At 36.6% G+C, this 27,218-nt stretch overlaps 1 protein-coding gene across 15 annotated transcripts in view; it reads left to right on the top strand.

Moving 5' to 3' along the window:
• The window catches only part of NUMB (NUMB endocytic adaptor protein), a 168,293-nt gene that overhangs the window by 132,605 nt on the left and 8,470 nt on the right, over window positions 1-27,218 (top strand). For 10 of the 15 annotated variants that reach the window (XM_069488621.1, XM_069488563.1, XM_069488570.1 and 7 more), the window contains 4 exons: window positions 1,673-1,705; window positions 17,440-17,514; window positions 21,030-21,170; window positions 24,625-24,829. In XM_069488621.1, the coding sequence (XP_069344722.1) occupies window positions 1,673-1,705; window positions 17,440-17,514; window positions 21,030-21,170; window positions 24,625-24,829 (454 nt within the window). The remainder of the gene's footprint in view (window positions 1-1,672; window positions 1,706-17,439; window positions 17,515-21,029; window positions 21,171-24,624; window positions 24,830-27,218) is intronic. The other 5 variants (XM_069488629.1, XM_069488593.1, XM_069488549.1 and 2 more) reach the window with 1 other exon arrangement.

The raw sequence follows: 27,218 nt of genomic DNA, 5'->3' as shown, positions 1-27,218 counted from the left end.
TTTTATTCACTATTTGATATATTTGTTTTAATATATGTTCTTGTTTTAGCAGGTAAAAGAATCATAACAATTGTTTTTTAAAAGAACATTAATATTATTCTCTAATACCTGTCTTTTTATGCATTTTGCACGTCAACTTTTTCCATTAACATCTGGGGTCTTTTGTAAAAAGAGGAAAAACTCCATGTTTAACAAGAGCTTTTCTAGGAACTAAAGGTTAACGGATCTCCTTCCCTCACCTTCCCATCCCTTAAGAATGGTGAATCTCCTAACTTTGGCTGCATCCTTGAAAGCTGGTGGTTACTCAGTCTAACAAAACTAGGGTCACCAAACTTGGCAGCAGAAATAATCTTAATCTTTTTGTAATGACTGGCACAATTACTTTATTATTTTTTTTCCAGCTTAATTTCAGAATATTTTGTGGAAATATTTGATGCTGCTTGTGATTTTCAAAACTTAGGTGGAAAACAAACTTTCTGGTTCTGGGAGCATTGAATGAGTTTATAAATTATTTAAGAGAGTCAAATTTCAGTACAATTATCTTTTCCTAGACATTTATCCAACAGTAAAAACTGATGATTATAAAAAGTAAAGGCTTGAACTATATTTCAACCACAACTAAGAAATGTAAAGTGAAAGTAGCTTGGGGGTGAGTTAGAACCCATCCACTTTGCATAAATTCTTTAGATTTTAAATGGTGGCCAGTTTTCATAAATGGTGCTTAAAAATTGATGCTGGTACCATATATAACTATGCCTCTCTTATCCAGATAGTTTCAGAATTATATACTTACAAATGTCAACGCAAGTTTATTTTAAAACAACAACTTTTAAAAAGAAAATAAAACCCTATTCCTTAAATTTCATTTGTGGCCCAAAGATGTTATTTGGTTCTTAAGGTATTTGTTTTCTCAGCTCCAATTTAAACATTAGCCTTGTGTTCTTTATAGATAATTTATTCTGTATCTGGAATAGAACATATCTGTTATTTCCCCATGTGCGTTGTGATATCGATCAGCACACACATTTATACAGATTGATACTAAGGTGTAAGTGGAAAGTCAATGGTCAAGCTCCTCTTAGGTAGTGTGAAGGATTCTCTAAGGGACATCTTAAACTCATCAAGAAAAAGTATGACAAGGACCCTTGGTGCATACTCATTTAATTTTATATATTGCATTTTTTATGTGATTATGTGGTCATTTGAATGTGAACTGGTTTTTTAATTGATGACTTTCACACAGTTGACTACTGACTTTAAGTTGAAAAATGTATATGGAACCAATCTTCTATTTTATGCTCACTATTATGAAATTTAAATGCAAATCTCACTAAACCAGTGTGTCTTAATCTTTTCTCTGCTGCCAAATTTGGAAAATATGTTTTAAAAGTATATAGTGATTACTAAACTATCTAGTTGCTCTGCATGAATAGAGGTTCTGAATTCTTCTCTTTCCATGGATTCTTAGGCCATACAGTGTGTTCCCTGCATTTTCATGCACCCTTCCTTAGTCCTTGTCACTCCTGGTATGGATAACTCTTTAAAACTCTCACCTCCTCCCCTTCTCCCACTTTTCCCTTTCCCCAACTTCCATATGTGCTTATTGGTGTGAAACCCTGGGACATTTAGCCCATACAATAATAGCGCTCGACTTGTCCCCCTGTTCCTCCAGGAAAGGAAGTTCTTCAAAGGCTTCTTTGGAAAAGTAAGTTTAATGCCACATTTGTGCTTGCTTTATAAGGAGTTACACCCCTAGTATAGCACTGACATATTTTTAAAAAATAGTACAGCTTTGGTTTCTTTATAATACAGGAATTGATTTGACTGTATATAGACATTAATGAATTAGGAAGTTACTATCTATGCTGTTATCTGTGTGTCTGTGGATACTAAATCTGATGATGCCTAGGAAATTCCCATAAATGAATCCAGTAGGTTAGAAGAGGATTTTCTCTTTAACACTATGTATTAAAATAAATTTCATTTGATCTTTCAAAGCTCTATTCATATTAGCAGTATTTTTAGCAACTAGATTTTGCTTAGCACCCAATATTGACAGAGAAATGGGAAGAAATATTAAATTCAAGTGAATATTAAATATTTTACATTCAATAGTATTATATTTTTTCCAATCTAACTTAAATTTCAGCTTAAGTAAATGAAAGTACATAAACTTACCTTTTGGGATCCTGCTATGATTTTTAACCTGAGTTGCTAATCTAAAAAAACCCCTCTTAATTATTAGTCTACCAAATACCTGTCATATGTGGAATGTTGTTTATGTAGATGTTTTTCAAGTAATGATTTCTTAATGTTCAGATCTCCTTAAAAGTAAGAATATACAGGGTGGCAGTATACATATAAGTAAATATATTTCTAACATTTTTGCATTCAAGTTTATTATTGTTTTGTTTTGGGGAAGTGCTATAAAATAAAGTATTCTGTCTCAGACTGAGACAGAATAAAAGAGAAATACTGTCATTAGATGACTGAGTGTAAATTTCTGAAAGTTTATGTGAGTATAAAAATCCTATCACAATTGGTTTTTTACTTGGTGGTTTTGTTATTTTTGAAATTCATTTTAAAGAACAAATCATTTCCATTTCCTTCTCAATTAAATGTTTTAGCTGTAGCTCATTTTTACATTTTCTTGTTCTAATTTGGGTCACTTTTATATTAATGTAAACAAATTTGAAGTATTTTAGATCTAATGAATTAATTCAGTTACTGCTGTCAATCTGAAATGAAAAGTTATATAATTTCCCGACACATGTCACAATAACATTTTCTAGTAGACATTTTGAGTCTGAGTCAAATTAAGAAGTCCTTAGAATATGGAATACATATCTAGAAAGAATCCTTATAGACATTTACAACACTATAAATAGATATTATAATATTTATTAAGGAAATTGATAATTGTTAAGGAAACTTTTTCTGTAGCATTGTTCTTTCCCAAGTGGAATTTATTTATTTATTTATTTCTTCCTTTTCTTTTTCTTTCTTTCTCTCTGTTTCTCTCTTTTCTATTCTTTTCTTTTCTCTTTTTTCTTTTCAAGAGACAGGATCTGGCTTTGTTGCCCAGGCTGGAGTGCAACAGCTCACAGGAGCCTTGAAGTTCCAGGCTCAGATGATCCTCCTGCCTCAGCCTCCCAAGTAGCTGGGACTACAGGTGCATGCCACCTCGCCTGGCTCCAAATAGAATTTCTGGAAGCAGTTACATGTTACCACAGTTATCGTACAATTTGAATTATCTTCCAAGTGACGAGTTTTGTCTATTTTAGTTAGAACAGCTTTGTCTATGAAGACGAGGTTGTAGAAAATATTAATTTGGTTATAGAAAAACAATGTTAAAACTATATTTTAGCAAGATGCAGTGGCATGAGCTTATATTCCCAGCTACTTGGGAGGCTGAAGCAGGAGGATCACTTGAGCCCAGGGAGTACAGTCTGGGCAACATAATGAGACCCTGTCTCTAAGGGGGAAAAAAAGTATATATTTTTAAAGGTTATAACAGTGTTAGGGAACAAAGCTCACTCTCTGTTCAGAAGCAGTCCTCAGGTGGCAATATTTATTGAGCCATGAATCACCTACAGTGTGGTTGAAGTGGGTCACACTGTGTTTATTAGCTGTTTTCACTGCATTTTTACTACATGATGAATTTTTATGTCTTAAGAAAAAAAATTATGAATCGTCTCACTTAATCCTTAAATAACCCTGAAATTATTATTCTCCTTGTTTTACAATGAAGAAACTGAGGTTTACAGAGATTAAATGACCTGGGTGAAATAACAGATGTAATAAGTAGTAGAAGCTATGATTTGCACCTAGATAATACAATTCCAGAGCCTACACTCTTAATCACTGTGTTATACAATCACTCCATTTTCATATTACTTATTTTTAAGTGAAATTTAAAAGATTTAACTTTAAAAGGTACTAGTAAATAGCTTCCTAGAAACTCACTTTTACTTTCTAACTTTCTTTTTAAAGGACACTAATTTAACTTTGGATTTTATTTCTGGCCTATTTACTTTTTTCTTAGTTAAAGCTTTAAAGAGCCTTTTTTCAGTGGTTCAAACTAACATTTATTTATATGGAAATATTTAAATTCTACTACAGGATTTAAGTAGTATCCTTATCCTGAGTATCTCTTATCCAAAATGCTCGGGACCAGAAGTGTTTTAGATTTCAGATTTTTTCAGATTTCAGAATATTTACATATATATACAAGATATCTTGGGAATAGGACCAAGTCTAAACACAAAATTTGTGTTTTATAAACACCTTATACCCATCGCCTGAAGATAATTTTATACAATGTTTTTAATAATTTTGTGCATGAAACACAGTTTGTGTACATTGAACCATCAGAAAGCCAAAGGTGTCACTATCTCAGCTATCCATGTGGACAATCTGGTTTTTTGGCATCACCATCATTCCTGAGTCTGAATTTATATGCTACTGATAAGCTATCATTTTCTTACACTTATTCACACGTAAGAACTTAACAGTAGAAAAATGACACACCATTAATACAGTGAAAAAATAATGTGTTCAAGGTAACTAAGCAGCACAGTAGCCTCACCAGAATACCTTTATCAAGTGTTAAACAACAGCAACAGCAAACAGCAATCAATCTTCTGCTACAATGCTATGTTTTGATTAAAAGGTTACTGTACACTGTATTTTTTTAGGTGAGAAGAAGTATCAGAAACAGTTGAGGGGCCAGAAAGTTGGTCCTATAGGAATAAGGAGGCATTCTGCTGGATGGCTTTTTAAAATGTTTTCTCCACAGTCATTTGCCTCATCAACAATGGTTTTTGTCTCAGAAGTCTCTCTTTGATTTTATAAACTGGCATGATTTCTTGTTCTAAGTGCACACTGCTCTAGTATCACAGCTGAAGGGGGCTGGGAAGGTCTTTTTTCCCTTTGGGGTGCTGAATAAACTATGTATTTATTGTTTGCCTGGGTTTTAACTGGGACCCATCACATGAGGTCAGGTGTGGAATTTTCCGCTTGTGGCATCATATTGTTGGCACTCAAAAAGTTTCACATTTTTGGAGCATTTTGAATTTCAGATTTTCGAATTAGGGATGCTCAGCCTGTAGTACGTTTGACTCCCACAGGCTTTCTTTAAAAGATGCTAAGTGATCCCGTAATAGGGTCCATGAACAAATGTGACTATCAGAATTCTTATGTTAGTGGGAAAACAATTTTTTTATGGCAGGGTGATTTTACGTCACAGTAAGTCATTCAAAGAGTTTGGAAAATGGGGGTGAAATATCATCCATAATTTTACCCAGATTGTGCTTTTAAATGAAAAACTTTTCTATAATTTGGAGGCTTTTAAGTCTTTCAAGTTATTCAACTCAATACCACACTAACCTACAAGAAATAGTCTGGTGAAAGAGACTTGATTTGTTGAGTTTGCTAGGTAATTGTGGTTTGATTTAAGCTTAAAATGAAGAATCTTATAGAACAGTATATGATAGGGTGTTTTTTATTCCAGTACAGTTCCTCATAAAGTTTGATAACTTTGTTATTCTTTGAATCCTGTATGGTTTAATGATCCAGGATAAATAGAACAACAGTACTCAAGAAGTGTTAACATTAAACACTTTTTTGTAAAAATAGGTAGATGGAAAAATCGTTAGCCCTGATTCTGGATTTATGAATCATGGCCAGGAGGAGTTCTTCCTCTTTTCTGTAAGTCTCCTCCTGGACCTGAGCACTATCACTTCCCTATTGCTGAATCACTAGCTGATGAGAGCAGTGCCTCCAAAAACCATAGCAGTAGGGAACAGATAAACCTGGGTCTGTTACAAGGCTGTGTTATTAATCCATTGTAAGGTAATGTATATTCCTATTTTATGAAGGAACTCTCTCAACATAGAGGTACAAAATGTTCTTAGGCCACCCTACTAGGTCCCTTTTTAAAGCCATTTAACTTGTATTTATATAGAGCTTTATAGTTTATGATATGCCTTGACCTGCTTTTTAATTTGCTATTCACAACAGCTCAGTGAATTAGAGAGTAGTTCATGAAACTGCATTTTACACACAGAAGCTCAGAGAGGTCACCCAGCTAGTATTAAATGGCAGTGCCTACATGGAAACCAAGGTTTTCTGAACCGTGGTGCAAAATTGTTTCACCTACCCCATGTTGATGTTCTCTCATTCAAAATGCATTGGCCTCTGCTTTTCTCAGGTATGCCCTAATTACAATGATTGTAGAAGTGTCTAATGCAGAGGATACTAGACAGCCCAAGGACTGAATGTATTCACAAACATAGATTGTGTGGCTTGCACACAGTTTGTACATTTGAATTAGTTGCAAGTATTTTAAACATTGGGTGCTTTCACATAAAAACTAGGATATCTGTCTTAAGAATTAGGACATCTGACAAAACAGCATGGTTTCTATGTGGCGACAGTGGCTTGAGCTGATTAGCAACTGCGCCCTTTGCCTATTCACCACAACCCCTGCAATTCCTTTTTGTCCCTTAGACTCAGCCTGCTTCACTCACTCTATTACCTGCCTTTAATCCTGTAAGCATTTGAGTTTGTGAACTCCTCTCTGGGCTATTATGTCGCTTTGATTTATTTTTCTTTGTAGCAATCACTTCTAACTGTATAAAATTACCAAAAATATTATAATATCTGTTCTAGCAGATCCTGTTAATGTACTGCCAAATATATTTTTTTTCAAATTTTATATTTTTGCAGTTGTTAAGTAGTACCATTAGAAATGGTTAAGTTTTAGAGCATGTGTGGTTGAAAATAATATGGTTATATTGTTTTCACCTAATTCCCAAGAGTAATATGTCCCATGGTATTTATGACTCCACTCTTAAATTAGCGTATTCACGTCTACACTCTTTTTTAGATTTCCTAAATTTTCTCCTATAGGACAAATTGTACTTACTACTTATCTTCATTCTGAATCCTATTCTTTAAAAGTACGGGGGGAATATCTGCTGCCTTTTCCCTTTTCTTCCTTCTTGCTTTATAAATCCCCATGCCCTTCCTTGTGTAAATTTTACCTTCTCTTGTAGTTTATTAGATGCATCTTCTATGATTTGGTTTTGGGTTTTGTTTTGAGCTGCATTATAACAAATTCGTAGGGAAAAAACACAATCCCAAGAGTAATAAAAAGATTTCTGTTCATCCTTGGATTCCTATTTTTTTCCTGTGACACAATCAACTGGTGTGTTAAATGTCTTGGTCACTGACCTTTTCTAGATTTAAAAAAAAAAAATTATCAACCTTTAGAGTTTGTTTTTTTGTGTGTGTGTGTGTGTGTTCATGACAACCCAGTGATTATCAAGCCTCCATTCACAGTTAGTATCTAAAACATGACTGTGCCAGGCTATCCATAATCAAAGATGAACAAGATAGTCTCCATTTTCTTAGTCCAATTATTCTCTTCATATGCCTCTTTTTTTCCTTAAACCTCCAGAATTTCTTACTCTATTCTCTTTTCAGCTGATGATCTAGCTTCCTACTTCACTGAGAAAATAGAATCAATCAGAAGAAAACTGTCACTTGTGCCAGTCACCACATCTACTCACCTACCTGCATTTTTGCCCATATACTATTTCCCCCCATTCAAGGGATGAACTGTTTGTGCTCCTAGCTGAGGCCAGCTCCTCCACTAGATTCTAATTATTCCAACTCTTACTTAACTCGAGCAATGCTACCCCCTTTCTCCTCCATAATCAGTTTTCTTTCTCCAGTGTGGATCATCTATTAGCATAAAAATAAGCCATCTTAAAAAGATTTCTTCTTGGTGCCTGCAGTTCCTATCATCCCTTCTGTTGAATCCATTTAATCACCTTTACCACTTCCACCTCCACCACTCCACCAAAGCTACTCTTGTCTCTTCTTTTATATTACTGTTCTTGTGGTCCTGTCACCTTACTCGTACTATCAGAGCATTTGACATAACCCATCTCTCACTCCTCCTTGAAACACTCTACTTATTTGGAATTCGAGGATCACACTTTCCTAGTTTTCCCCTTATATCACTGCCTACTTCTCAGTCTGTGGACTAGTCTCTGCCTGTAACTCTCCCTTCATGATTTCATCTAGTGTCATGGCTTTAAATACCATATATGCTGATGGTTTTAAAATTTATTTCTCCACATATCTTCCCTGAACTTCATAGTGGTATTTTCGTCTTAGAAGCAATGTAGCGTAAGAGTTAAGGGCACAGATTACTTACATTTAATCCTGGCTCAGGCACTTACTAGCTTTGTGACTAATACCTACCACATGTGATTGTTGTGAGGATTAGATGAATAAATATAAGCAAAGTACACAGAATGGCCTGTTGTAGTAGGTAAGTGTCAGATGTCATTATCATTATTAAACATTTCCACTTTGATGTCTGATAGACATCTCATACTTCAATATGTTGCAAACCAAATTCCTGAGCCTTCTCCCCCAAACTGCTCTCCCTTAGGCTTCCCTAATCTCAGTATACAGCAACTCTGTCCCTGTGCTCCAGCCAAAATTCTTGAATTTCACCTTGTCTCCTCTTTCTCTTATACCCTACATCCATTGACAGTTCTTGTCTGCTTCAGCGTTCAAGAACCTAATCAATTCTCACTATCTTTACCACTACTACCGTGGTCCAAGCCAGCATTCCCTCTCACTTGAATCGTTGCAGTAGCATCCTACTGCCCATGCTTCCATTATTGTCCCCTACCTTCTCTTCTCGAGATATCTGCCTGAGGAATCTTTTTAAAAGAGAGTTCCAGTTGCGTTGCTTCACTGTCCCAGATCCTGCAGTAGCTTCCTGACCTACTCAGAGTAAGTCAAAGTCTTTTGGGCCTTGTAGGCCATTGTATATGAATTCCCTGTATTTCATCTCCTCTCTTATCGCTTCTTGCTCCCTCAGTTCTAGCTACACTAGCCTGCTTGCTATTCCTTAAATACACCAGGTGTGCTTCCACTTTGGGACCTTTGTACTTGCTGTAACCTCAGTTTGGAACACACATCATCCAGATATATGCATGGCTCACTTTCTCGTCTCTTTCCCTTTACTCAAAAGCCCCATTCTCACTGAGGCCTTTACTGATAACCCTATTTTAAAATTCAAACACCACCCTCCCTTTTCTTCTTCCTAGCTTTATTTTTCTCTAATAGGGCTTATCACTGTTTGTTATAACATATATTTTACCTACCTGTTTGTTCATTTCTTCCTCACTAAAATGTAAGCTCTCTGAGGATAGATCTTCACCTATTTTGTTCACTGCTGAATTTTCAGCGCCTAGAATAATGTATGGTCCTTAGTAGCTGCCCCAAAATATTTGAGTTAGTGAATGAATAAATGAGTGATTGATAAATGTACTGCTCTCAAGTTCACCCTGTTGTGTGAGGAATCAGACAGGTAAAGACATGATTAATAAATTGTGTAATGATAACAGGTACTACTATAACAAAAACAAAAAATGAATAAATGTAAAAGGTTGTGAGGAAGGCGTCTAGGAGGAGATGACACTTAAGGCTAAATCTTAAAACTATGAGTTCTAGATAAACTAAATTAGAGGGGAAAGGGATTTCAGATAGGAGGAACAGCACTTATCAGGGACTTTGGGATTAGAGAGAATTGCTCCACACTCAATCTAGGGATGTGGAGAAGGAAACAGATGAGACCCAACTTTCAGGCATGGATGACTAAGAGGATGGTGGAATCACTCATTGTGAGAAGGAATATAATGAATTTGGTTTTGGACAGGTTGAATTTGAGGTGCCTGTGGAATTTTCGTTTCAGCTGTTATATACCTTTGAAATATGAACTTAATATTAGAATAATCCATGGGTGTTCTTCCCCCCTCCCCCCCCCCCCATTAAAGTGATTTGGCAGACGAGAAGAGCTAAATTGCCTCCAAAAATCTCTCCTTTGCTGTGTGGTTCATGACATACTACCACCCTTATTTTTTTTCCCAAAAGCCTTTTAAAGGGCATTTAATGCCCCTCTCATTTAAGAAAGTGCAGGAATAGTGTACCTTAGTGTCCAAGATTAAAAATTACTATTCTTTTAATGAAGCAGCCATTAGAGATAGTGCCTGTCTCAAATCCTGAAGAAAGTTATGTTTCTGTCCCTTCACTGCTTTGTTCTTTGGGGACTGTTCACTGTATCTTGGAATTATAAGACAAAATTTGTTCACTATAATCATTCTGTCCAGAAATTCAAATATCAAATAATAGACTTTAAGGCCTTTCTCCTCAGATTAAAAAAAAAAATGAAGCAATTCTATTGTTCTTTTATTAAGAGGCACACGTGTATCATGGTTGCCAAGTTAATGTTATTACTCTGTAATCACTGGGTTATCTCTGTGTGTAGGTATGACAGAAAGACTCACCAGTGATTCTTTACATATTGGGTACCTTTGAAGACCTCTTGGGTTTGTAACTGAAAGAATTTTGCACAATAGAATTGCAAATCACTGTTGCTCCGGAAAAGTGACTTGATCTGCCCCTCTTGCCCAAATTGGTCTGTTTGCTGCTGTTGCTTCTTAACATTTCATAGCGGTGCCAAATTATGCTTCCATGTGTCTTTATAACATTTCTTCACTTTAGCTTAGAACTCTTTTTGCTGTTATCTATTTTATGCCCAGCAGAGCTATCTTGCCTCCAGATATCACTTCTATTTATATTGATTAATTGCATGCTCTTATCTCATTAGTGATCTTGGGAATTATGGAATTTTTGAGTTGGACAGCACCAAAGATGTGAGTCACAGTTTAAAATAATAGATAGAATATAAATACATTTGTCAAAAAAAATAAGATAAGGAAAAGAAAAGAATTCAGGGACACAATTCCAACAGATCTAATATTTCAATATAATGAATTATCTTCCCCAAATGGTTCAATTAATAATACTTTCTAGACATTATGACTCACTACTGCGTTTGTTTTTATAAGTAAAGTTTTATTGGAACAAAGCCATGCCCATTTGCTTACACATTGTCCGTGGCAACTTTTGTGCTACAGTGACAGAGCTGGGTAGTTGCAATAGAGATCGAATATCCCACAAAGCCTAAAATATTTGCTGTCTGGCCCTTCGTGGAAAAAGTTTGCCAGTTCCTGATTTAAACAGTTTAAAAGCTCATTTCTCCAATTTCAATTCACTTCTCCCCAGGATAACATCAGTATGTAAAATGAAAGAGCAGGCCGGGCGCGGTGGCTCACGCCTGTAATCCTAGCACTCTGGGAGGCCGAGGTGGGTGGATCGCTCGAGGTCAGGAGTTCGAGACCAGCCTGAGCAAGAGCGAGACCCCGTCTCTACTAAAAATAGAAAGAAATTATATGGACAACTAAAATATATATATACAAAAAATTAGCCGGGCATGGTGGCGCATGCCTGTAGTCCCAGCTACTCGGGAGGCTGAGGCAGTAGGATCGCTTAAGCCCAGGAGTTTGAGGTTGCTGTGAGCTAGACTGACGCCACGGCACTCACTCTAGCCCGGGCAACAAAGCGAGACTCTGTCTCAAAAAAAAAAAAAAGAAAAGAAAAAAAAAAAGAAAGAGCAAGGTAAGGATCTTTCAGCCTACCAACAATATCACCAATTTGTCATCTTCTTCCTTTTTCAATTTATTTTTAAAAAGTGGTTTCTACTAAAAACAAAACAAATAAAAACACTCTGGAGATAGGTTGGTAGATAGCAGTTCTTTATTATAATTCGTTGTTTCAATTGCCTTTTACTGTGGGTAGCTTTTATATTTAGGAGAAAGTCATTTCACAGTGTGCTGAGCTTAAGTTACTATATCTGTGTGATTTTTTCCACCCATTTTATGTTCCTTCACCAGTTTTTTTCATGTTGAGATTACCTGTATATTTCTCTTACTTATGGTAGAAGTTTTCTGATTTAGTAATTTGTAATAGATCCACTGTCTTTTATCATTTTCTCCAATGTCAAAGCCTTCTTAATTGCCATATTGGTTTATATCTACCCATAATAAAAGGTTTTAAAGCAGATGTTAATTTTTAAATTCTGAGCTGGATATTTAGTGAGTAGAGTGATTACTTGAAAGTTATACTTTTTTCATTTTTCACTTATAGGTTAGCTTGATGTTTCTGCTCAAATTTCACCAGTTTAAATTCTAAGGTAATAAAATTCTGCCCATAATAGACCCATTTTCTTTCTTGAAGAATAAGCAGTTTTATCTTTATTTTGTAATTGTTTTTCATGACACTCAGTCAGTGTGAATTCTACCTATAACCTTGAAATTATTTATTAAAATAGAAGGTACTGGAACAGTGGTGATGAAATAATTCTTAATGTCTCTCATCTAAATAACCACTATACATTTTTTTATTAGTACCTGAAGCAGGTAGTCTTTTTTTTTTTTTCCTGAAGTGATTGTGTCACTAAGATGTATGTAAATTCTTTCATACATCATTTCATACTTACTCTGAGTTATCTTTTTTCAGTCCTGAGATTAGTTAACTTTGACCTGATTTCCTAAGATACTGGTTTAAGCAGACAGTTTTAGGGCAAACAAAAGCAAAAACTTTCATCTTCTCAATTACATTTATCTTCTTTTCTTAAAGTACTCAGAAATCTTAGTTTATATTGTCAGAATGAAAGACTCTAAAGTTTACAAATAATACCGAAGTGTTGTTACTATTGAACTTGTAAGGGGAAGCCTGGACTTAATTTCAGCTATAGCCATCTTTGAGCATTAGTACCCCAGTATCTGACTGAAGTAACTGTGATGTGGCAAACTATAGTGGCATTAAAGAACCGGTACCCAAATGTATGAACAAATACAAGAAGAATTTGTATTATCTGTTTTTTCCTCCTCTTTAGAGAAATCAGAGGCCATGAAATATGACAAATACAATTGCTCACTGATATATTAGTACAATACTATAAAAATTGTCATCAAGCATATCTAAAAAGCACAAATGTTTTTCTAACTGCATAATTAGGCCAAGAAAATGTTATATATTTCCCTGAGTATTGTAATGTGACTAACTGCAGAGCAGTCTCATTCTAAATTGACCTTTTATTTTTCCTATCTCCAGTCTTCTAACCTTGAAGTAGTCCTATCTATTGCCTCAGATGCTGAACACTGCAGGCTACAACTACACCATAAGCAGACTGATAAAGCTATAAATTTAAATGTCTTACACAGGATTGTCAGTGCCATTTGGCAGTCTTCTATATCACTGATCAGCTGTCTCCCATTCCCTACAGCAGATATTTAGCAAATTTACTCTTTCAACAAATACTTCCTCAACTCCTCTATTCCAGATATTATTCAAGCTCCAGAGATACAGCAGTGAACAATATAGATGGAAAAATCCTGCCCTGATGGTGCTTACCCGCCAACAAAATACTAAATGTTACATAAGTGTTGGTTAAATATGAGCAGTTACTATTGTTGGTGAAGTGACAGTTATCCCAGTTTGCCTGGAACAGCACCAGGATAAACACCTGTTTCTAGGTTTTGATAGTGGCCCCTTTCACTTTCAAAGGGGTCCCAGTTTGGGCAGTAAATTATATGACCACACTAGTTATAAACCTTTTATATACATTAATTAATTTAATCTTCACATAATCCTATGAAGTATACAAGATGATTAACATCATTATATAGAAATTTCAGTAGAAACTGAAGCATAGAAAAGTTAACTTGGCCTTGGTCATACTAGTAGTAGTAAGTTGCAGAACCAGAATTCAAATCCAGACAACAGCCTGGTTCTTAGTCACCATACTACTACCCCCATACTGCTATTCTAAATCTTTACTGTTTTACTCTGTCTGTCTTTCTTCCTGTCCCCAGCAAAGTAAAACAGGTACTCTCATCTCCTCCACAGATAAATTTATGGTTCTCCAGAGTGAATTTCCTCAACTTGCCACTCCCTCCTTTACAAATCTATCTTCATCTCTATTCAGCCTCACTCCATCCCTCCATTTTAGGGGAAGGGACATCCCTCCTCCTGTCTAAAATTTATACTGTAGCCCCATCCCATCCTGCCTCCTGTATGATTTTGTTCTCTAAATTATTCTCTTTTTCTTGGGCCTTCGGTCTTCATTGTTCCAGTGGCTTTTCCCATTTAACATATAAACATGACGTATTGTCATTTTTGTTGAAAGTATATATCACTCTTTCAAGAAGCTTTACTATTGGGAGAGGTTTTTAAAAGTTCATTAATATCATGGTGATAACCTACCAGTTATTTGTTACCCTATTGAAAGTCCAGGTGCTATATATAATCTCTAGTCCTTTTAACCTACAAATATTTAACAGATAAAGAAATGGAGGTTCAGAGGACTATATAACCTGCTTGGCTTATGTATATTAACACTGAATTCAGACTCATATTTATCTTGCTCCCAAGCCCATTGTGTTTCTAGTTTAACATGCTAATTTATCACAATTCTTATAGACTTCCCTGGATCCTCTGCCTGTCCCCTATTGTCCTATTATGGCTCTGTTTCTTTTTACAGAAAAACGTTTTAAAGAGAGTATTTAATACTTGTAGATTCTTCTCACCTTTCATTTACTTCTTAAACCCATTCTAGTCTAACTTCCAGTTCTGTATCAGTCAGGGACCTCCAGAAAAACAGATCCAGTGAAAAAGAGGTTTATTTTAAGAATTGACTCATGCAGTTGTGGGGACTGGCTGGCAAGTCTGAAATCTGTAGAACAGGCCAGCAGGCTGGAAACTCAGGCAGGATTTCTTCTTCCCCAGGAAACCTCAGTTTTTGCTCTGAGGCCTTCAACTAATTGGATGAGGCCCACTCATGTTATCAAGACTGATCTCCTTTACCTAAAGTCAATTGATTGGAAATGTTAATCATATCTACATAATACCTTCACAGCAACATTTTCACTAGTGTTTGGCCACACATCTAGGTAACTGCAGCGTAGCAAAGTTGACACATAAAATTAACCATCACAACCTCTATCACTTGACCATATCTTCATTTTTTAATCCAGTGGACATTTTTCACATTTTTGCTTACTTGATCACTCTGTAACATTTGACATCTTGGACCATCTATTACTTTTTGAAACCCTTCTTCCTTAGTTTCAATGACACTACTCTCTCTCCATTCTCCTGTCCCTCTAGCTATTCCTTTTCTCATATTTCAAGGATTTATTCATTTTCTTCCAGTTGAATTTTAAATGATTGGTGTTCTCTAGTGTCCTTGGCCTCTTATTACTCCAATCATTAATGTTTCCCAATTCTAAAATTTCATCTTAGAATTCTCTTCTGAGTTTCAGACCTATATATCCAATCATCTATTGTATGTCTTCACCTGGGTATTGTATGGACCTCTCAGATTTTGCTTATCTAAAGTTGAAGTCCTATTCTTCCCCTCTCAAACTTGCTTTTCCATCTGTTCTGTTCTTTATTTTAGTTGGTGGTACCCTCTTCGCTCAGTTAACCAAGCCAAGAACCAAAGAGGAATCCTCAACTCCTCCCTTACATTTACCATTTAAAACCTTCTCATCTCCATACCTATCTCAGCCAAGAGAGCTCAACTCTCATTTTCTCCTATCTAGAATCTTTGATCTTCCTGCTTCCTGTCAGTCTCTCCAACCCTTATACACTGCTGTAAAAATGATGTTTTAAAAATGTGAATCTGTTTAGTTGTATTTAAATTCCTTCCTTGGCTTCTAATTACCCAGAGAATTAAGATTAAATTCCTCAGGCATACAAGGCCTTGCATGACTAGGCCTTTCCTACTCTTTGTCTCTCATTGCTCTTCTCTCACCCAGCCTACTTACCAAGCCATACTGAAATATTTATAGAGCCCCAGACTTGCCATGTTATTTGCTTCCATATCCTATACTGCTGTTTCTCCTGCCTGTCTTGTTCACTACCTCTGATAATTCCCTGCCTCCCTACACCCACCTAAGCCTTCAAGAAAAATTATTTCAGGACCCAGTTCAGTCTTCTCCTTTGTATAACCTTTCCCATTTCCATAAATGGATTTGATTATACCTCCTTTCTGGCATCATTGTGCCTTGTTCTTAGCTCTTCTATAACACTTATTAGTATATTATTGATTTTTTATTTGAGTGTCACCTTTCAATGGACTGTGAGCTCTTCCGGTATTTCCACTGACTGGCATATTATAGGCACTCATCAAATGTGTGTTGGGAGTGGAGATGATGAAGCCAAGTGGATCATAACAGTTCATTTAAAGAAGGCCATGCCTCCCATATCAAGAATTCCTAGGCTTCAACATAGAGGAGAATGGCAGAAAGCATCTGTTATTCTTGTCCATTCTAGAGGCTGCTGCTCCAACCTTAGCACCAGATTCTTTTTGATCTATACTTTTTATGATAATCTTATACCTATTCTCAGCCTTTTTTCTGCTTTTGTTTAATTTTCCATATCATTGGAGCAGTTTAAAGGAAAAACACATTCCATCACTCACTGATATACAAAGTCATATATCAGCTTGTTCTCATGTGATTCTCTTATGCCCAAAAAGTCTTTTCTCAGCCAGTAAAAAGGAAATTCTTGTTATAAGGAAGTTATTTTCTCAGAGTGTTTTAATCCTCCTATGTCCCCAAAATATCTCCATGTATTTAATGTCAAATTAAAAATCAAACCAAGGCCAGGTGCAGTGGTGCATGCCTGTAGTCTCAGGTACCTGGGAGACTGAGGTAGGAGGACTTCTTGAGCCCAAGAGTTTGAGGCTGCAGTGCTCTGTGATCACATTTGTGAATAGCCACAGCACTCCAGCCTAGACAACATAGTGAGACCCTATCTCCAAAAAAACCAAAATGAATTAAAAAAAAAAAAAACAAAATACCAGTTTTATGTTAATCCTGAGAAGAGAAATAATGTTTTTTTAAAAGATTGTTAATAGATAAGAGCTCTACAAGAAGTGCAAAAAAAAAATGTCCATAGAATAATGACGATTTACTGCATTTTTAACATGAAAATTTTAGGTCACCGAGGGTCCTGCTGTACACATTGGGGTCAGAGGATAGTGGAATGGTCAGCATCTCAATTTAGACTTAAGTGTTACATCCTGCTCCAAATACAAGTGTAGAAGCTACTTGTGGTGTAACTCCTTATGTATTTAATATTTTTCTGACTCTTGGTTTTCTTGAGTTTTTAAATGGGTGAAGAATGTGGTTATAAATTCTTTGCCTTTTATGGAATGTGATATCTTAGTTTTGATTCCATCTGCCCTTTCTCCTTTACTTAATTTTATCTTATTGTTTTGCATTGTGTTTCTAAAATAATGGCTTTGGCTTGTTTTTTCCTGAATGTTTCTGCAGTTTGGTTTGAGTATTTGGCTTTGGGCACCCCTCCTGAACTTGGACTTCATCTGTACTTGTGACTTTTGGAAGACAGAAGTCAATGTTTTCTGTGGAAGATGACTTTTTTTTTAATATTACGTATATTTTTGTCTCCCCTCTTTCCCTTTTTGGTTTCTCTTAAAAGACTGGAAAGAAAGCAGTTAAGGCAGTTTTGTGGGTCTCAGCAGATGGACTCAGAGTTGTGGATGAAAAAACTAAGGTAAGATTTTTATAAGCTTAAATGAGACTGCTCATATGTTTTTTAAATCTCTAATGATCAAATATTTTACCATTAAGCTGTTATAGTCACTCTATATCCTTCCCCTTTGTCCAAAGTACATTCTTCTGAGAGACTATTAAATGTTAAGGAAACCAATATAGTTACTCATTTATCCTATGAAAAATAGAATTCTCTCAACATTTTGTTCTACATGACATAGCAAGTTTAATGTACTAAGCGTTAGCATTTAATGTCAAGATCAGAGTTCTATTTTTGTTTAGTTAAAAAAATTTTCACCCCCCAGAAATCTGATATAAAAGATGATAGGCCGGGCGTGGTGGCTCATGCCTATAATCCTCGCACTCTGGGAGGGCGAGGCGGGCAGATTGTTTGAGCTCAGGAGTTGCAGACCAGCCTGAGCAAGAGCGAGACCCTGTCTCTACTAAAAAAAAAAAAAAAAAATAGAAAGAAATTAGCTGGATTAGCTGGACAACTAAAAATATATAGAAAAAAAAAAATTAGCCAGGCATGGTGGCACATGCCTGTAGTCCCAGCTACTTGGGAGGCTAAGGCAGGGGGATTGCTTGAGCCCAGGAGCTTGAGGTTGCTGTGAGCTAGGCTGATGCCAAGGCACTCTAGCCCGGGCAACAGAGTGAGACTCTGTCTCAAAAAAAAAAAAAAAAAATGATAGATCTTTTTATCATAGTTTAAAATTTAAAAAAAAAAAAAAAAAGGTGATGGGCCACATCTCAAATTTCTTCTTGTTCTTTAAGAAAACACCATTTTTAGAAAGTGATATTTGAACTAATTAACCTGCCTTTTGACGGAAAACCCAGTTTAAGTGACATCTTAAGGACTAGTAAATGGCTCTTTGGTTAACATTTACTTAGAATCCAAACAATATCTCAAATCATAGGTAGCATTTTGCATTTGAGAGAAAGTGGTCCTTAGTGGCTAAATAAGAACAGAGGCACAGATCTCCCCCTAAAGGGCACAGGGTGTTATATAAGTATATTTAATCATTAATTAAAATTTCCTACAAGACCTAAAAGTCAGGAAAAAATTTAAGAAGATAATTTTTCAAAAACATCCAAATGTTACTGGAAGGGGAGAAAGTTTGGCAGGTAAAAAGCAGTTTTGATAGGCAACTTGCTTGATAAATTTTTTTTAATTTCAAAATAATATTAAGGGGGTACAAAATGTTTTTGTTACATGGATACCTTTTAGAATGCTTAGTTGAGGCTTTTAGTGTACCCATCACGCAAATAGTGTTTGTTGTACCTGATAAGTAGGTTTTTGCCCCTCCCCTCCTCCTCCCTTCTTGATTGCAAATGAACTTTACATCTCTTTGTGCTTGTGTGTGCCCATCTATTAGCTCCCAATTATTAGAGAGTACATGTGGTGTTTGTTTTTCCATTCCTGAGATACTTCACTTAAGGTAATGGTCTCCAGTTCCAACTTGCCTGATAAATTTTAAGTGATTAAATATAGCTGCATTTTAGTCCTTTGACCTTCCATTAAAGGCTTTTTTTAAGTTCAAGAGAAGCCATAGTCTTAAATATTAGTTCATTACTGTTCGAAACAGTGATAATTTTAATTAGCTTATTTTTAGGAACTTCTGTAGTTTTCTTTAGTGTTTGGATGAAATTTGTTATACTCGGAGGCTATGTATGTAATTGTTGTTTACAAAAGTTAGAAAGTGATGTTGTCCCCTGGTGGCTACTTACAGAACTGGCATTCATTAATTTAGTTATTTCCACACCGAATAATAGTAATTGGTGGCTTGTCACCATGGGACCCCTCTTCCCACCTTTATGTTTAGCTATAAGCAGGGACTAATACGGTGTTGGGATCAGTGTTTGTGATAAGACCATGCAGTGATCTTCTGCAAAAATTTATTATGGAACAAAAGCCAAAATTTGAAGTCCTTAACCTTTGAGCAAGAAGCTATGTCAAATTGCCTTGCTGTCCCATCTCCCCACCCATGTCTACCTTGGTTCTGATAGTGTTCCTACTTAAGAGTATAGTAACTCTTGGATGGTTTCTTAGAAAAGGGAATAAATTAATGGAATTGTAGATGGAAAATGTAAAAAACAATACAAAGATGAATTGTAAATGGAAATGTGAAAGGAAATGATATTTATATTGCAAAGAAGAAAAAAATTAAAAACAATTTTTAAAAAGTGCCTTCAGTATGTTTCACTTCTAGCAATGGCGGAATTAAGCTCCTATTATACTGACCCTCCTGCAAACAACTATATACTCTGAACAAAACAACCCACGTATTTAAGAAGGTACAAGAAAATAACCCAAAGAAGGCAGATTCTGGAGGGAAGCTGACACTTGGAAGAAGGAAATTGCACTGATTTATCATTTCACAGCTTCTAGAATAACGGCAGCCCCTAGTCTGTACCATTTAGAGTAGCTAAAACTTCAGTGGGAAAATCTTAGTCTTTTTGCTCTGAAAAGCCAGAAGACAGAATTTGAGGTAACAGTAGCCATTCAAAAATGAAAGGAGAATCCTGGAAATGAGAGTGCCAAAGAGGGGGAGCCCTAAATTCTCTATATAAATTCTGCCCAAATCTCTGACCCCTTAACCATGCAGGTACAAGGCAGACTCCAAATGACCCAACTAATAATATAAAAACTGGTATTTGAGCTGCTGTCCAGAAGAGAGAATTTTCCATTTGAGTATAATTGAATTAACTACCTGCTAAAACCAAAAACATAACGCTTCCAAGGAATGTAATAGAATCCAGACTCTCTACATATAACATTCACAATGTCTACAATGCAGTGCAATTACTCAGCATACAAAGAAACAGAAAAGTCTGACTCATTGTCATCAGAAATGACAATCAAGAGGGACCCAAACTGAAGATGACCCAGATGTTGGAATTAGCACACAGGGATTTTAAAACAGGTATTATAACTATACTCAGTGATGTAAAGGAAAATATCCTCATTGAATGAAGAGATAGGAAATCTCAGCTGAGAATAGAAACTAAGAAAAAGTACCAAATGGAAATTCCACACCTAAAAAAATGCAGCATCTGCAATAAAAAATTCACTGGATAGGGTATACTGTTGAAAGAAAGCAAGGTACAGAAAAGTACATATATATGTATGTATATATATAGTGCTAATTTGCATAATGGGTCAAAACATGACTATCGTGCATTTGCCTACATTTGCAAATAAACCAAGAGGACTAAATGTATTGATTTACATATATTGCCAAATTGAACACAGAATCTACCATGAAAGAGATCTAAAACTAGAATCAACAAGCATATACTTTAAAACACATAGATGAGATAAGGGAGGCATGTGGGCAAAATGCCTCCTGGGATGTCCCCTAAGTAAAATTCTCAGTACCAGACACAGATCTAGCTATTCCATAGCCTAGTTGCATCAGATGTAGGGATTCTATATTATGAAATGAACATCCTGTGTTTATTCTGAGAAGCTTGAATAACCTCATAAGTCCACTCTTTGTGCTTCCCATTTTCTAGGACCTCATAGTTGACCAGACAATAGAGAAAGTTTCTTTCTGTGCCCCAGATAGGAACTTTGATAGAGCTTTCTCTTACATATGTCGTGATGGCACTACTCGGCGCTGGATCTGTCACTGCTTCATGGCTGTCAAGGACACGGTGAGTCCAACAACGTGTATTTCATCATGAGTATTCTCAGTTAGCTGAGCTCCTTCTGGGTTTGCTTAATGAAGCAGTTTCCAATACATTTTTAACAAGTACATGCTACTACAGCTGCTCTTGGAAGTGACTAAACTAGCCTACTTCCATTCCTTTTGTTGAAACAGTTCACACTCTTGGTGTAACCCAGTGAGTTGCAACTCACAGAGCAAAATGATTGTCTGAGATCCAAGGTCATTAAAGGGAGTAAAAGTGCTCAGGTGATGGTGGTTGCTAAACTCTGAAACTTTTCATAATTGAAAATATTTTCAGGATTCTTAAATGTTATTTGTTTGCTAACACATCTAGGTATGGTGTTGTAAATTTATTTGCAAAACACTACTATAAATGAAAGAATTGAGTTGGAGTATATTTTCAACTAATTATAAAAATAGAAATAATAAATTTGGTAGAATTAAGTATGATAGAAATTGTTGCATAATAGAATCTTTGTTATTGTTTTAAAATGAGAATAAGTTCATCCTTCTTGCAAATTACCTAAAATTCTGACATGAAAGATAAGTCTTTTAAATGATGATAATCTTACTACAGGTTGAACATCCCAAATCTAAAAATCTGAAATGCTCCAAAGTCTGAAACTTTTTGAGCCCTCACATGACACTCAATGGAAATACTTATTAGAACATTTTGGATTTCAGATTTTCAGATTTTTGGTTTTAGGGTTCTCAACCTGTAAGTATAACACAAATACTCTAAAATCTGAAAAAAAAATCTAAAATGCTTCTGGTACCAAGCATTTCAGATAAAGGATACTCAACCTGTACATATAGCATAGACTATATAATGTCTGAGTTTTTAAAAGTCCAGACAGAATAGGCAGTATAGCCATTTGTGAAAGCTACAACTCAGTTAAGTTCTTGCCAAGGTTTAATCTGGAAGAGAGGTGGTGGCCATGCTCTAAAATTGACCAAAATTTTTTAAAGCTCTACAAACAAATGTTCAGAGCTCAGGTTTTGAGTCAGATCTCAGGGTTTCAGTCCTGATTCTAGTTCTTACTCACTGTGGGATTTGGGACAAGTTGCTTAACATTCTCTAAGTCTTAGTATCCACTTCTATAGATGGAGAGAATTGTTGTGAAGACTACATCAGATGATTATAAGCACACTTAGCATAGGGTCTGGCCCACATTAACTGCTCCAAAAATTATAGCTAATATTATTTAAGCTGTTCTTCCTTGGTCTGACACAGTCACTTTGAATGAATTGAAGTAACTAAACTATGCTTTTTTCCTCTCTCTCTCTCTCTCTCTCTCAGACCCTAAGAAAACCACAAAGACAGTATATCCAGAGTTTCCTGACATCAATTTTAAAACCATTTTTATTGTCAAATCATGGCCCTACAGGTTCTTTGAATCTCTTAGGCCATTAGTTCTGTATCAGAATCACCTGGAGGACTTGTTTTTTTTTTTTTTTTTTTTTTTTTTTTGAGACAGAGTCTCACTCTGTTGCCCAGGCTAGCGTGAGTGCCGTGGCATCAGCCTAGCTCACAGCAACCTCAAACTCCTGGGCTCAAGCGATCCTCCTGCCTCAGCCTCCCGAGTAGCTGGGACTACAGGCATGTGCCACCATGCCCGGCTAATTTTTTTGTATATATATATTTTAGTTGTCCATATAATTTCTTTCTATTTTTAGTAGAGACGGGGTCTCGCTCTTGCTCAGGCTGGTCTCGAACTCCTGACCTCGAGCGATCCACCCGCCTCGGCCTCCCAGAGTGCTAGGATTACAGGCGTGAGCCACCGCGCCTGGCCGGGACTTGTTTTAAAATCATAGATTGCTGGGCCCCAACCCAGTGATTTTCATTTAGTGGGTCTGGGATTGGGGCTTGAGAATTTGCACTTACATCATGTTCCCAGGTGATGCTATTGGTTGTGGGTGAGGTCACTCTTCAAAAACTTCTGCCCGAGGCCTAGGGGGAGAAATAATAAGCTTCCTTGGCATATAACTCTGTCCTTATAACAGAGCTATGTTCAGAAGCAACCAGGTTCTACACTGGCATCATCATAGCTCACTGCAACCTCAAGCTCCTGGGCTCAAGCAATCTTCCTGCCTCAGCCTTCCGAGTAGCTGGGACTATAGGTGCCACCATACCCAGCTAATTTTTCTATTTTTACTAGAGACAGGGTCTTGCTCTTGCTCAGGCTGGTCTCAAACTCCTGAACTCAAGCGATCCTCCTGCCTCAGCCTCCCAGGGTGCCAGGATTATAGGTATGGGCTACCGTGCCCAGTCCTAAGTCTATCAGTCTTTAAGCAGTCAAAAGGTTTACAGTCATGTAAAATCTTAGGGACAAAAACCATTTCAAACATTACCTGTCCTTATGATATCTGATATTAGCATGTAAAATCCAGTGAAATTATTTGTTCAGAGCCTATGTAGGAGCAGCTGCCTACATGGTGTGATTTTTGAGAACACCACAAAAGACTCCCTGTGCCCAAATATCTCTTCTCACTATGAATGATGCCAACAGTTATTATGCCATCTCTAACTTTTATTCCACACAATAGGGATATGGTTTAAAATACAGATAACCCTGCTAAAAATAATCCATTGAATTTATTAAATTGATTTTGGGTAATCCAGGATATGTATCTATAAAGCAATGTTTAGTTTATATAAGTCCCCCACTTTTCCCATGCACAAATCTGTTTTATCTGTTTAATTCCTTTATAAGTAGAGAGTGTGAATGAAAACCTGCTTTCACTTTTGCCTGTATTTGGTTGGGAGGTAGAGCTGGGGATTGGATAGAGCTAGAAGAAGATAAGAAAGGTACAGTGGAAAGCCTAAAAGCACTGAGGGCCTTAAACGGAAAGGGATGCTTAGAGGGGGAGCATTCAAAACAGGAGACAGAAAGTTAAGTTTTCCTTTGTCTGATTCTCTTTTAATCACTGGAGTTGTATTTATTTATCAGAAGTTTTAAGTTTGTACCTTTTTTTCCTAAATGTGTTAACAATGTATTAAGCTCCTGAACTTTGCCTTACCTGTCCAGTGATTTCTTAGAAATGCCTGGTAAATATTACCACAATTCCCCTAAAGGGCAACTAGAAGTTTGCACATCAAGGCTTAGAACCTTGAGCAGGGTCTTCTAACCTGTTGACTAGAGATGACATGACAAAGGGAGCCTGAGTGATAAGGAGCTTGCCATGGCTGCTCGCAAAAGCACAGGTTGCTGATGATCCCTCTACCCAAGGCCTGTAACAGTTAATATAATTGAAGTATCAGAAGCACCACCTAAGATGATTTATTCATTTAAATTAACTTGGCATACTAATATATTAAAACCTAATTTTAAACTGAAGTTCGCAACATTTTGCCTTATGTAAAAACAGACTTATTTGCATGTATGCAATTATTAGTACTATAACTTTAAAAAAGCTTTAATACCCTCTGCTCTCTACAGGGTGAAAGATTGAGCCATGCTGTAGGCTGTGCTTTTGCAGCCTGTTTAGAGCGTAAGCAGAAGCGGGAGAAGGAATGTGGAGTGACTGCTACTTTTGATGCTAGTCGGACCACTTTTACAAGAGAAGGATCGTTCCGTGTCACAACAGCCACCGAACAAGCAGAAAGAGAGGAGATCATGAAACAAATGCAAGATGCCAAGAAAGGTACAATCTATTCCAATACAATGTATATTTATTTAATTCAGTTTTTCCCAACAGGGTAAAATTTCAAGCTTTTAGGGACAAGTTTTCTCTTAAGGAGAACCCTTAGCCATATAAAAAGACCTTAATAACAAAGCTGAAAATCTTACAATAGTGCCTTCCTTTAGAGTGGCTAGTTTAATGGCTTCAAATTTACTCTTTTTGGGAAAATTGAAAGTACATTTGAAGAAGCTGCAAAGATATCTCTTATCCCCTCCCTTCCATCCTGAAACAGATTTTTAATTCTGATGTATCTGATCTCTATAAGAAGCAAATGCCATTAAGTACCTACATCTTGAAGGAAGAAGCATAAGTCCCAAGGTTTAGGGCTGCAAAGGATCCACTGACCGTGATGTTGGCAGAGATTTAACAGTGATACTGTTTTGATTAGATTATTGCTGTTGTTTAGTGATTTTTTTTTTTTTTTTTTTGACAGAGCCTCACTCTGTTGCCCGGGCTAGAGTGCCGTGGCATCAGCCTAGCTCACCGCAACCTCAAACTCCTGGGCTCAAGCAATCCTTCTGCCTCAGCCTCCCGAGTAGCTGGGACTACAGGCATGCACCACCATGCCCGGCTAATTTTTTCTATATATATTTTTAGTTGTCCAGCTAATTTCTTTCTATTTTTAGTAGAGACAGGGTCTCGCTCTTGCTCAGGCTGGTCTCAAACTCCTGAGCTCAAACGATCCTCCCGCCTCGGCCTCCCAGAGTGCTAGGATTACAGGCGTGAGCCACCGCGCCTGGCCTTGTTTAGTGATTTATAGTCACAAAAGTCTATAGATTTTGAGAGGTCAGCGCCTAACTCTTTTTCCCATAGCCTTCTGTTAATTTTAGTGTGTGATTTTTGTAGAATGTGAGGTGTTTCTTTAACTACACATGGAATCACAACAGAAATGCCTATACAAACATTCAAGTTACTCAGGAGTCTGTAAATTTGGGTTGGGCATATTTTAGAACTAAGTGATAGGGCTTGAAAACGCTTTGCATTCTTGTATATAGCTAGGGTTGAAGCCAAGAAGAAACACATAAACAGTTCAGTTTAAATAGACATTAATATAATTTTGATAAATTTTTTACTATATCCTTTTAGTTCTAAACCAGCTATTTTAGATAATATCATTGATCTAATAATGACCTAAACATCTCTAATTCTTAAGCCCCGAAAAAAGCATACCTATTTTTATTTAAAATGAAGTTATTAAGAGTGACTTTTTTTTCATTTCTTATAAGCATTTGCGCCAGAAAACCAAGAATAAGAAAATTCATGCTCTTTCCTAGAAAATTTAATCTGTATAGCTATTATTCAGTGTGCTCTAGTGGTTTTTCAAGCTGAAAGCATAATCTTTAATACCACCAAATAATACTCATTGCTATGCACAGCAGCTCCAAAGAGATTGAGTCCTAAGATCTACAAAGGATCATAAGGGTTGGGGTAGATTTGCCATAATCAGAATGGACTCACCTGGTACCCCCATGGGAACAGTCTTATATTTAGGTTCAATCCAATTTAAAATTTTACTTCTGTATACTTTTATTCAAATGAACCACAAATACATATTTCCCATGATTTAAAGACTGCTTTATATGACATTTTTTGACACCTAATCAAAAGTGTATGTTTATATAATCCTAGCACTCTGGCCAATGTGGGTGGATCGTTTGAGCTTGGGAGTTCGAGACCAGCCTGAGCAAGAGCGAGACCCCATCTCTACTAAAAATAGAAAGAAATTAGCTGGACAACTAAAAATATATAGAAAAAATTAGCTGGGAATGGTGGCATATGCCTGTAGTCCCAGCTACTTGGGAGGCTGAGGCAGAAGGATTGCTTGAGCCCAGGAGTTTGAGGTTGCTGTGAGCTAGGCTCACGCCATGGCACTCTAGCCTAGGCAACAGAGTGAGACTCTGTCTCCAAAAAAAAAAAAGTGTATGTTTATACTTAAGCTTATTTAGACTCTGTTGCTCCCAAAGTCCCCCCCTCATCCCACCACCACCAAACAAACACTGCAAACCATGAACCATCTTTTTTTTTTTTTTAAGAGACAAGGTCTTGCTCTGATGCTCAGGCTGCTGGAGTGCAGTGAGCATGATTATAGCTCACAGCAGCCTCAATCTCTTGGGCTCAAGTGATCCTCCTGCTCAGCTTCCCAAGTAGCTGGGACTACAAGCACACACCACAACACCTGGCTAATTTTTTTTTTTTTTTTTTTTTTTCATAGAGACAGGGTCTTGCTATATTGGCTAGGCTGGTCTCGAACTCCTGGACTCGAGCAATCCTCTTACCTCAGCCTTCCAAAGCACTGGGGTTATAGGCATGAGCTACCACACCTAACCTGAATCACCATTCTTTAAAGCTG

Source organism: Eulemur rufifrons, chromosome 2, assembly GCF_041146395.1.
Source record: "Eulemur rufifrons isolate Redbay chromosome 2, OSU_ERuf_1, whole genome shotgun sequence".
Taxonomy (NCBI): domain Eukaryota; kingdom Metazoa; phylum Chordata; class Mammalia; order Primates; family Lemuridae; genus Eulemur; species Eulemur rufifrons.
Note: the sequence above shows the minus strand (reverse complement) of the source record. Positions and strands in the feature narration are given on the sequence as shown.